Source organism: Ischnura elegans, chromosome 12 (genome assembly GCF_921293095.1).
Source record: "Ischnura elegans chromosome 12, ioIscEleg1.1, whole genome shotgun sequence".
NCBI classification, from domain to species: Eukaryota; Metazoa; Arthropoda; class Insecta; order Odonata; family Coenagrionidae; genus Ischnura; species Ischnura elegans.
In genome coordinates this window covers 57127021-57139115 of record NC_060257.1, presented here as the reverse complement: position 1 = coordinate 57139115, position 12095 = coordinate 57127021, and the positions used below count along the sequence as shown (strand labels likewise).

Below are 12095 nucleotides of genomic sequence, written 5' to 3'. Positions count from 1 at the left end.
CGAAATTAAATTATAAATTATTTTCTACCATGAATTGGCACTGAGAAGTCTGTGGTTGGATGAGATTCAAACCTGCCATCACAGTCAGTAACGTAGCCAGGATTTTTAAATGGGGGTGTTTACTGGAGATTTTGGGGCCCTTCTGGGGTCTATGGAAAACACGCCAGAGCAAAATGGGGTCAGGGGAAAATGTTTGGATTTTTAATGTTGAAAATGAGATTTTTAGGACTCAAAAACAGTAAATTTGTACGAGTGCTTATTACTGAGGTCATCTTGCTTGTTTTTTGTGCCTATTTTAACCCTTTGCAGCCCAACGTAGACAGGCCTGGTGCAAGCATCAAGCATCAAGCATAATCCAACATCAAGTTGAGCTCAACATCACAAGGTCATATAAGGGGATTATAGTCCAAAGGCATAGCTAGGAATTTTGTTCAGGAGGGGTCTAAAACCAGGGGGGAACTTTTTTTAAAAACAGGGTACCAAGTAGAGGGTTTTAAAATAATTTAACACTCTTAATAATCGAAAAAACTTCATTTGTCAAAGAAATCTTTTGAAAATTCATGATTTTTCAATATGTATTTTGTTTTCTTTATGAAGCAAAGTAGGTACATAACTGTTTTTATATTTTGGGGGGGGGGGCCCGCATAGGCAGATTTAGGGGGGGGTGTGGGGGCACGTGTTCCCCCCAGAAAATTAAAAAATAGACAAATTTTTTATTCTGTTATCATTACCTTCGTATTGTTTTGGTTATCATGGTGCCTCAATCATTCAATTTAATAATAATAACTTTCATAATAAAATAAAGAGAATATGTATTTCACACAGAAATTATTGTATCTTGTCTTTAATCTCAAGTATGAGAAGATCGATAGCCTGTCAGACCCCTGTGCCCCACCCAGTAAAAAAATCTGGATCCCCCTGGGGGTTGGACCCCCTTAACCCTCCTACACTCTTGGCTAAGCCACTGGTTTATACGAGGGCAATGTTTCAAGAGATGTCACCCATAGATAACTTTGAAATGATAAACTCTTAAATTTAACCTATAGCATAATATTACAGTCAGTTGAAGTTTACTTTGGACTGCAAAGGTTTAAAGGCTCAATCGGGGTTTGCATACGTTTTCGAGAAACCTCTGATGGCTATGCTACTCCAGGCAGTAGGCCCGCAACTAGGGGAGGGCCGAGGGGGCACATGCCCTGGGTGGCAGATTTCAGGAGGTGACGAAATTTGAAAAGTTAAAAGTAACAGAAGCAGGCGAGATATAGTTGAATGGCATACTGTTAATATTCAAAGAACAAAGAGATGGCACTTTTCCACATGTTTATTGACTAAAGTATGACTTGTTTCAACCATCAGGTCATTATCAATTACCTTTTACCTTGCACTTGATAATGACCTGATGGTTGAAACCCGTCGTCGTATCAATAAACCTGTGGAAAAGTACCATCTCTCTGTTCTTTGAATATTAATTTGAAAAGTTAATTTATAAAAGTTATTTAATTTTACTAATTGCATTATATAATAACAATTACTAATTTATTAAATTATTAAACAATAATATTAACATTCATGAATTGCCATGAGAAAAAATACCGCCTGGACTGGGAATCGAACCACGGACCATTGGCTTTCCTGCAGTGGCAGCTGGTGGTTTTATATCCAGGGTGTGCATTAGAGAAGATATACGATGATGAAAAAGAGCATGAAGTTCACATGAATGCTGCTAAATGACACTGAATGCATTGAAAGACTAGGATTCTGAGCGCAGGTAATCTAGGAGGCAGCTACACTGCTATACTACCTGCGAGTTACTCACTAAATATGCACATGCGCACTCGCGTCGTGTTAAGTCTCCAGCTCCCAGCACCCATTTGAATATCCCCCCCCCACCCCCCCCCCCGCTTACCTCGTCTCCCACACGAGCACCCACAAGCTATCGTGTAGACCGAATATGCGGCCAGCGCGATGCCACAGGATCGCGCACTTGTAGAGCGGTGAATTCGCCAAGGAGATAGCTGTAGTGTTGGGAGCTTCATATCCCATCTATATGTGGACAGGATTTTTAGCTCTCTCATTGTAAAGGAATACATAGTTTTCTTTTATAATTCATTCATCTTTGGGTGTGAACTTGCTAACATGCGTATATGCACACGCCGCCTTTGCTTTCCAGGCCACTACGCTACCCAGATCCCTTAATTCCCATAGCAATAGTACTGAATGAATTAAGGAATCTGGATAGCATAGTGGTCTGCACAGTGGCTCAGAAAGCCAAAGGTCTGTGGTTCGATTCTCGGTCCAGGAGAATTTTTTCTCATGGCAATTCATGAATGTTTCACCTCCGTTCATGAAATTTGAAATGTTACAAATAATATTAATGAAACTTCTTAATAGCAAACATACAGCGTGTAATTTAAACTATCACATCTCAAAAAATTAGCTTATGGATGTAATATAATTTAGTGGTGGGGTGAGGGAAGGGAGGGTACCAATGAGCGAGGGGTATCAGGGGAAAGGGTGGTGGCAAACTGATCTTTACCTCCTCTCACAAAACCACAAGTTCCAACCCTGTCCGGCGTTGTTAACCAAAGAATAAAAACTTAGTAGATTCCTGCACGACGCAGCAAAGTTCATTTCCACAACTTCCACCAACTTCAGTGACTTATTGCAATTACCTGGAATTTCCATCAAACTTTTTTACAACTTCTTGATAGTTTATTTGATTAAACTTAATCAAATACTACTGAAGTTATCATGTACTGGCACCAAGAAATCACAGCAATAAACTTTACTGTTGTGACTTCTATTGATGGTAGCAATGAGTCACTGAAGGCAGTCATTTTTTCCCTTTCATAGAAAAGTTCTAAAAACTAAAACCAATGACATTAATTTTAATGATCAGGCAAACTCCATACTTTTTCCCCCTGGTCCCAGAGCAGAGCCCTGCTCAGGCTCCACAGAGATAATACCACTATTGTACCACTATTTCAACCCAAAATCTCCAGGAGAGTAGTTATGGGGGAGACTAAATTTGGACACTTGTATTATATTTTTTCATTATGAAATCCTTTAAAATTAGGGATATAGTAAATTCAGGGCTATTATATTTGAAAAAGTGAAAGATTTCAACCACATTTATCTAGGACTTATGCCTATTTGAGACTGAGTCCTAGGTCAGGTAGCATTTATTTAGCTGGATGATGCCGTCTAGCTTATAAGTGATCACTCGAACTTTTTGGTCATTGAAGCCATTCTACTTGGAATGGATAATAAAAATGTTTTTGACATAAAATTATATCAATTCTTTCCTCTTTCTTCTTCTAGGCTTTCCTCTTCATTGGTCATGCCTGTGCTTCATATTTCCTGGCATTCATATTATCTGTGACATTGGAGGCTCCAATCATCTCATTGCTCAAACTCTCTCTGTTTCCAAAGAGACTGAACTTGGTCTAAAAATGACAGGAATCAATCAACAAGTGAAGGTAACATGATGAATGATTTTGTGCATTACCATAACGACTGAAAATATTTGAGTGAGGATAAATATTTAATCTGATACAAAAAACTTGTTGACCTAGGGTTGATTATTTATTGCATACAATTTATTCCTTTGTAGAATTGAATTTGCTATATTCAAATGCATGCCACAAAAATATAAAAATGTGCCCAAAAGTGCAAAGGTGACTCAGTGATTCACGATGAACATCTGTACTGAGAAATACAAACATATGCATATCAAAAATTATTTCTATTTATTGCTTAGTGATCTAAATATTTCCTTTCTAAGGAATTCTATGTTATACATACTTGTACCTGCATCTACTTGTCAATAAACAGAGAAAGTTAATAAGCAAAAAATTGATTTATTGGAATGGTTTCAAATTGCTAAGGAATCATTTCTTTGAAAAACTTGATTGTTCCCAAGTCGAGTGATATATGGTTCTTAGCAGGGACGCAGCTAGGAATTAAGGCCAGGGGGGGTTTTAGGCACAAAACACTGGGGTGTCTGAGGGTTGGAATACCCACCAGGGTAAGCTGGAGGTGCGGGGGCCCTCCCCTAGAAAATTTTCAGATAATTGGTTCAAAATGGTGAGTTTTACGACCTTCTGAAGGATATTTTATTAATATTTACACTATCCTATAGTAAAATTAATCCAATTAAGTGAAATCTATTAAACTTAAAAATTTCTCTGAGCTCTGGGGGAGGGGTTTTATCCCCCAAAAACCCCCCCTCGCTGCACCACTGGTTCTTAGGGCCATGAACAGCATTTGGAAGTATTTGATATCTTAAACGATCCATCTAATAAAAAAGATCTCATACTGTTACTAATAATCAATATCTATTTTGGCCTGGGGTCTCTACAGGGAGGGGGAAAAGAGGGTTGACTGCACACAGTAAGCGCAAGAGTGTAATTTGACAAGGGTTGTGAAATTATTTTAACATGAGCTAAATAAAATAAGTAGCATGAATCGACGAAAATATCAGAAAAATTCTGTACTACTCAATAGGGTAGTTTCCTTCATCAAAGAAAATGAAAGGCATTGATTGCGATTTCTTACCCACCATTAGTGTATTCATAATATAAAAATTATATTGTTTTAGAAATCCCAGTTCAGACGAATGTTACTGTTCAATTTTAACCTCATTTGAAAAAGGCCAGATTGGCGCCCATGCGATTCCACTCCACGTGACGTCACAGGGAACTAGTTTCTAAACGAGTGGATAGGAGTTTTACATTGTCTGAGATTACCAATGCATGCATGAGGCACAGAGCTCAGGGAAACATCTCTTAATAATCACCCATTAAAATTGCCTAAGTTCGGAAAGTTTCCTTCGTTTGATAGGGTAATAATAATCCTTATTTAAGCCAAGCGCTACCTGCTAGCAGCCTGCGTCGTATCAGCGCTCAAAGCCTTGCCCCAAGGTCACCTCACTTGCGGCAGCGGGAACCAGAACGAAGTCACATGGAGTTTTCCCGGCATTCATACTTAGCCGTCGCGTTTTCGCGCGCTTGAAAATTTTCACTTTCGTTTAATCGCGAAAAATAGATATCGTCATTTAAAAATCTAAGAGCGTGAAATGCGTACTCCAAGAGTAATAATCTTTCGATTTAGGCAATAAAAAAATTATAGAAAACCACCCTATTGAGAATCTTTCATTGAGGGAAAGAATCAGTCACAAGAGTTCAGTGGCGCCGACTCCATGGGGCCTGAGGTGGCCCGAGCCCCCTCAAAAATTTGTTGTGGCTGTGAGGAAAAAATGTGTCAGGCTAGTCGATTTTCCCCCGAGTGTCCAGATATCAAGATTCCACTTATCAGTGTACCAATGCTGATCATATGACTCTTCTAAAATGCTTAAAAAACTTAAAACCTACTACATACTTATAAAATTTCCCAGGGCAAGTTCCCCGGTTTGGGCCTCCCCAATATTATTTTGTAAGTAGGCATCCCTGCAAGAGTTTAAACAATAACTTACCATGTGAAACTCATGCACAAGACCAAGGAGTTGCTGAGGAACTGTGAACCTCTCAAAGTGAGCTCGTGATGCCATCATCTAATTCTGGTAATAGGTTAATGGAGATTAATTATTAGCTCATATCTGATATTCTGAAGATGGTACATGGGTCGCCTTGAAAAAACATTTGACTTAGCCGGGATATTTTTTCAAGGCAAACTTCATCCTTTGGTGTATTTAAGTTTGCACCCGTGCGCGTGACTGCATACAAAGTCACTTGTTTCTGCAGTGCTTTGGGAAATTTAACAATGATTTGCGAAAGATGAGCCTTATAGGGCAGCAAGTACCTAATTCTGGCATGATATCAGGAAAATGAAGGGGTGAACTAAATCACTAAGGGTATTGAAACATTATTTGCTTGTATATCCTGCTTAATTTGATATGTACCTGGAATGAGACCAGGAAATTCTGACCAAAACAGATGCAACAGCAGATGGCTTTTTTAAAGATTTTTTCAACTAAATTTAGAACATTTCAAGTAAGAACTAGCAACTACACTTGTGTTGAATGACATACCCAGATGCACGAAACAACAAACATGAATGTATCAAAAATCCTCATAACAATAATAAAAAGTCTGAAAGCTGAATGCAGGTCAGTGAAACACAGCTTTGGCTTATGGAAGAGCAGGTTCAATGATTTTAGCTGCATGGCGTGTGTTAAGGCCGTTCTACACGGGGCACGGAATAGCACAGGTTAGAACTGCATTAATTTCTAAAATGGCATGGGATTGCGTGAATGCATGAACAAAATTAGAACAGGGGCTATTTTGCCATCTCACGTCCACGCATTCTCGCAAGTGTTCTAGCAATTCACCACTTTAAACGATGCAATTTTGACGGCGCCTTTGTACATACATCAGATTGTGCAAGTATGTGCCCCGTGTAAAACGGCCTTTAGACTGGGAACTATACCATTGCCTGAAGAAAAAATTCAAGAATATTCAATGGATAACATAACTTTTTGACTGGTAAAGCTGTGACTGCACAATGAATTCACTTGCACCAGTACCTACATCGTTGGACAAATGTTCAGGTGGATACACAAAATTAGAATGAGCTATTGTTCCTTGCCACGCTTTCCTGCGTTCTAGGTGTTTACACAATGCAAATTTTGATGGTGTATGTGTACCCAAGTGGGCAAGCTCATCATGTAAACACATCTTAAGGTAAACAAGCAAAATGTAGGAATCGAAACTTGGTGGCATATAGGTATCACTATGAACAACCTCTGCATGTTCTATGCACATTAAATCTGAATTAATGCAACTCTGCAGATACTTTGAAGTACTCCAAACTAAATTCTGCACTAACTTTCCCCACTGGGAGGGATGATGAATGGTAGTTAGGAATCTGACTAAATAAAAAGGAGTTCTGACATCAAGAGAAAAGAGCGGCTGCTATAACCTCTCTGGTCTTAACTATGCCCCAGAGAACAGAGATGGCTTACAATAGCATGAAAAATTATCAAAAAATTGACTATTATTAAGTTATGACAATAAAATTAAGAGGTAAAGGAAACAGGTCTCAGAAAGAATTTCAGGCAATGGTGGTGTAAAGGTTCGATGTAGACACTCACAGGTTCTGGAAGTGAAAAAGTCTTTGGCTCCAAATAGGGCCCTCAGGACTGCATCCCAAGAAAGTCAATCAAATGTAGAGACTTAAACCAAACCAAAAATAATGGATTGTCTCCAGGAGAGAGGAAGGTTTCTTGAAGATGTAGGCTGTGGAGGGGATAAGGAAAAAAAATACGGATTACATTATAAGGAAAAGTGGGAGAAAAGTAATGATGATAGAACTCCGCTACCACCTATCCCTTTCTCCCATTGCTAACAATTCCTCATGGCCAACAACTGATGTTCCTAATTAAGTAAGAACAATTTAGTCACCATTACTTGGAAAAATGATGAAATTACATATACCTATATGGAGCCATCATCAATGCCCAAACCACCTTAGGAAGGTGCCTCCACTTCAAGCAGAGAAGATTGCACTTACGAGGTTAAAAATTCATCACTTCTTACCTCTGCACAAGGCTGCTGCATTTTCCACAGAAACTCCATGCCGCCAATAATAATTCGAGGATATGAGTATATGTACTTAAGAAGGAGGCTGACACCACAAGATGATAGTTGGAGAACTGCATTACTTAACTTAATTTTTAAAGACTTGCGGAAAATGCCATTCCTGGCGACAGGGAATGAAATGTATGCAAAATATGAAGATATCTCAAATATTATATTCGTGCATTGAGCATAATTAGGACGCATTTAGGTGCTTGAGCAACACCTTACAAATGGGCATTCGGGGGGTGTGGATGGATCTAAAATAGAAAATTAAAAACAAAACGTTCAGTGGCATATTTCCAACTTTAATGATTACTTTTACATTAAAAATATACAAACTTTACCCTGACATAAAAACTAATGGTTATAATAAAGCTATAACAAACACAGATTGGAGATGAGGCAGATTACACTTCGACTAGCATAGGTGGGAAATAGAGAGTTTGCGGACGCATTGATGGGGAATTCACCCTTGAAAGTCAATGATATATTTCTTTCCCGCAAATCCTTTGACGGAAAAGCTTTGTTCAAGAGTCTCTTTATATTTACTCAAAGGCATGAGGGAATGAGCCGGTGCCCGAAGATCGCCACGGGACACCATATCAGCCAACTCCAAAATCATGTCTTCCCGCTTTTTAGAGGTAGAATTTAGAGAACACCACCTCGTCATCCAAAATCCTCGAAGGCAAATATCTTTGAAGATCAAAGACGACGTCGGAACAGTGATGGGCTCCCTAGACATACCGCCATACGTAATCATCCAACCCTGAAAATCTAGATGCCGCATTAGTTCCAAGGAACTCTTTCCTCCGACACAATTAAAGGCCAATTTTGGTTTAGGCACTTGCCCTGACTTGAATATTTCCGTCGTTCTGACTTCACTTTCGGTGAGGACATGGGTGGCGCCAATGGAATGCAGGTATTTCTTCAAGTCATCGATGTCTGGTCTGTCTCTCACAATATTTATGGAGTGTATTCCCCACGCTTTACACAACTGTATCACGCATTGGCCAGCTGCACTGTTTGCTCCGTTTTGCATCACTGTTTCACTCGGCTTGAGGGATACAAAATCTTTCAACATTCGATACGCCGTACACGGATTAACCGCAAGAGTAGCTGCGTTGACAACTCCAATCGTGCTCGGAATCTTGATGAAGTCTCTCTCTCTTGAAACGGCATGCGTCCTCCATGTTCCCCAACCCGTGTCTCTTGGCAAAACCCAGTCACCTTTCTTTACTCTTTTGACACCTTCGCCGACCTCTTCCACAACTCCCACACCTTCATTCCCACCAATTGCTGGCAGTTTCGGCTTGACAGGATATACTCCTTGAATGGTATTAATGTCAGCCGGATTCACAGGGGCGGCTAGCATCTTCACCAACACCTCGCCTCTTTTCGGAGGTGGTAAGCTCTCTTCCTCCAGTTTGACAACTTTCGCGGGATCCCCATAGTCTGAATAAATGAGTTTGTAAGCCTTAGTGCTCTGCTGCCTCACGTTTTGGAGATGTAGTTTCTCCCCAACGGACAATAATTTTACAAAGAAATTCATCGCTGATACGCCATTAGTGCACGACACCATTTACCAAAATCACCAAAACAATGAATATCGTTATTCAGATGATTCAGAAGTCAAGGAAAATCAAAATCAAGATGTGAATTCTCTTTTCCAAGATCGTTGCGGCCATAGATACTGCAGCGTTGCGGCCTCTCGACACTAGCGAACTCGGACGCTAAAGTTGGAACTACTTCGATATTCATTTGACGAGGGAAACTCAACGAAAGTGGAGATGTGTGTAGGAATTATGAAATTATTATCGCGTAAAATATTTCTTGGCCATTAATACCGGTAAGTGTGTACTACTTCATTTAACTCATACCCATTGATTAATAATGGTTTCTCTAATTATTTCATACGCCTATTCTAGGAAATCCTCACATGGCGCTAATCAACGCAGATGCCGTTCCAAGTTCAATACGCCTCTGGACAAGTTATTTCATATCACTTATGCGACGATGAGAAAGGCTCAAGGGTATCAGTTCTAAAAGTATGGATGCAAGGTACACAAATTTCCGTTTATATTATGTATCCCATGTATCATAGGTGTCGTCTAATTGCAAGCTTTGCAGGTTTCTCGACATTGACGTATCTAATGTGATTTGGCCGCAGCACTTCGCGAAATGAAATCTGATTGACTACAAAGATTGAGATTGTACTCGTAACGAATGCTTCATACATTTTAGAAGTAATTTTTAAGCATTAAATATGGTCATTAAGAGTCGGCAATTACGGTAATGTCTGTTATGGTCATGCCGATTTGGTTTGGTGGTCATGAATAGAATAGTACTCATTAAAATTTTCATCGATTCTAATGGTCAAATATTTTAATCTTGGAGTATTTATGTAAGTATATGTACTTGTTTGAATGGAAATAGCCATTGTTCATCATTACGTTTGAGGGTACCCTCAAACAGTCAGCTATGATTGGGAAATAACTTCTTGTATTGGTTGGTCAACCTGTAATTATGGCTGTTATCCAGACTAACTGGCGGCTTAGCTTTAAGCCACTGAGGGCGTCCACCAGGTTGCGGATGGTGGGTCAACCTCTAAATATAGAGGTTAGCCGCAATATAAGTGAGTTTACTTGTCGAATAAGCAGTCGTGGACAAAAAGTGGTGGCATTCTGAGGTGGTATCCCCTATGAAAAAATTGTATAAACCTGTTTCAAATTTTTATACAATCTTATACATTACCAAGGCAATGTATAACAATGTATAAAAATTTGAAACAGGTTTATACAATTTTTTCATAGGGGATGGGTCTATCCCTGGGTAAGGTAGGCCATTTAAATGATTCATTAAACCTGTGAAGATGCTGTGACATGGCGATAGGAGGCCACCAACAATTATACCTCATATCACCCGGGGGAGAGGGCAGCAGCGCTTCTTCATATGAGTGAAGGTGGAGACCATGGTGGTCAGTACAGCGACCATGCTGCTTAATGACAGCGACACTCATTTCATTTCAGGCGTGGTAACATTTACTTTAACGGCTGCAGTACTGCGATGTGGAAGGCAAGGGGAGATGACCACATTATTATCCCAAGGAGTCGCAGCTACTCCAAATGTAAACTATCTGACATGATGGAATTCTCTCAGGTAAAAAATTTCGGAGGTAAACTAGTCCCCCATTCAGATCTCTGGGCAGGGACTTCCCGAGAGGGTACATCGGTCAATTGTGATAACATTATGAGGATAGGTACATGGAACGTGAGGTCACTTAGCTAGAAAAAGCTATGCGGTAAGCTAGAAAACCTTAAGGTGGAAATGGAAAGATTGAATATTGACGTGCTAGGAATCACCAAAATGAAGTGGCCTGAGGAAGGAGACTTTTGGAGTGGAAGCTATAGGATTATACACACAGGATCTCTAAACGGTCATGCTGGGGTTGGGATGATGCTCAGAAAGAGGGCCGGAAGGAAAGCTTCCTACAGTGCAATGAAAGGATAGTTATGGTAAAGTTACAGACTAAGCCAGTAGATATTGTAGTGGTACAGGTTTACATGCCTGCGACAGACTACGAGGATGAAGAAGTTGAAGACGTCTACGATGATATCAGGGAAGTAATCTAACAGGTAAAGGGTGAAGAAAACCTTATTGTTTTAGGTGATTGGAACACTGTCGTTGGTGAAGGTCAAGATGGAGGAATAAGTGGAAAATGTGGATTTGGAAACCGAAGTGAAAGAGGGGAAAGGCTCCTGGAATTCTGCACAGAACACAAATTAGTGGTTGCCGACACAGTATTTAAGAATCACATGCGAAGAGGATATACATGGAAAATGCCAGGAGACAAAAGAAGATTTCAACTAGACTATATTTTAGTGAAGCAGAGGTTTAGGAACCACATAAAGGACTGTAAAAGCTACCCGGGGGCAGATATCGACAGTGATCATAATCTAGTGATGATGAAATGCCATCCCAAATTCAAGACATTGAAGAAATCAGCAAAGAACGCATGGCAATTAAAGAAACTAAAGGAGCCAAAAAATCAGCAGGCCTTTGAAGAAGTAGTGGAGAAAAGGATAGGAATAGATCAGACTGAAAAATCAGAGGAGAATAGCTGCACAAATATCAAAAGTGGGCTTCAGGAGGCCACTAGAGAAGTTCTAGGGAGAAGAAAATGTGCTAAGAAAAAGCCATGGATCACGGATGAAGTCCTCGACCTCATAGAAGAACGGAGAAAGTATAAGAATACGAATACTGAGGAAGGACAGGCTTGCTACTAGAGAATGAAGAACGAGATTTGCTGCAAAGCGAGGAAAGCCGAAGAAGCGTGGATGAGGAACATATGCGAGGACGTTAAAAACAACCTTGTACGAGGGAAAGTGGAAGCGGCCTATTGAATAGTGAGGAACCATTTCAAGGAACGAAGCACAAGATGTAACACCATAAGGGACAAGAATGGAGATATTCTAATTGAAAACGAAGACAAAGTCGAGAGATGGAAGGAATACCTGGAGG

At 39.9% G+C, this 12095-nt stretch overlaps 2 protein-coding genes across 2 annotated transcripts in view; one reads left to right on the top strand and one right to left on the bottom strand.

The window, feature by feature from the left end:
* LOC124168693 (O-acyltransferase like protein-like) overlaps positions 1-3855 on the top strand; it is a 60665-nt gene extending 56810 nt beyond the window's left edge. Inside the window, exon 14 of the mRNA XM_046546960.1 lies at positions 3322-3855. Within this exon, the coding sequence (XP_046402916.1) occupies positions 3322-3450 (129 nt within the window). The 3' untranslated portion in view covers positions 3451-3855. The remainder of the gene's footprint in view (positions 1-3321) is intronic.
* Positions 3856-7864: 4009 nt separating this feature from the next.
* Positions 7865-9227, bottom strand: LOC124169094 (enoyl-[acyl-carrier-protein] reductase, mitochondrial). Its single transcript, XM_046547576.1, has one exon. The coding sequence runs from the start codon at positions 9154-9156 to the stop codon at positions 8044-8046; it is 1113 nt and encodes a 370-aa protein (XP_046403532.1). The 5' UTR covers positions 9157-9227; the 3' UTR covers positions 7865-8043.
* Positions 9228-12095: the final 2868 nt, after the last annotated feature.

Coding starts and splice junctions, on each gene's coding strand:
- LOC124169094 (XM_046547576.1), bottom strand. CDS start 9,156: ATGGTGTCGTGCACTAATGGCGTATCAGCGATGAATTTCTTTGTAAAA.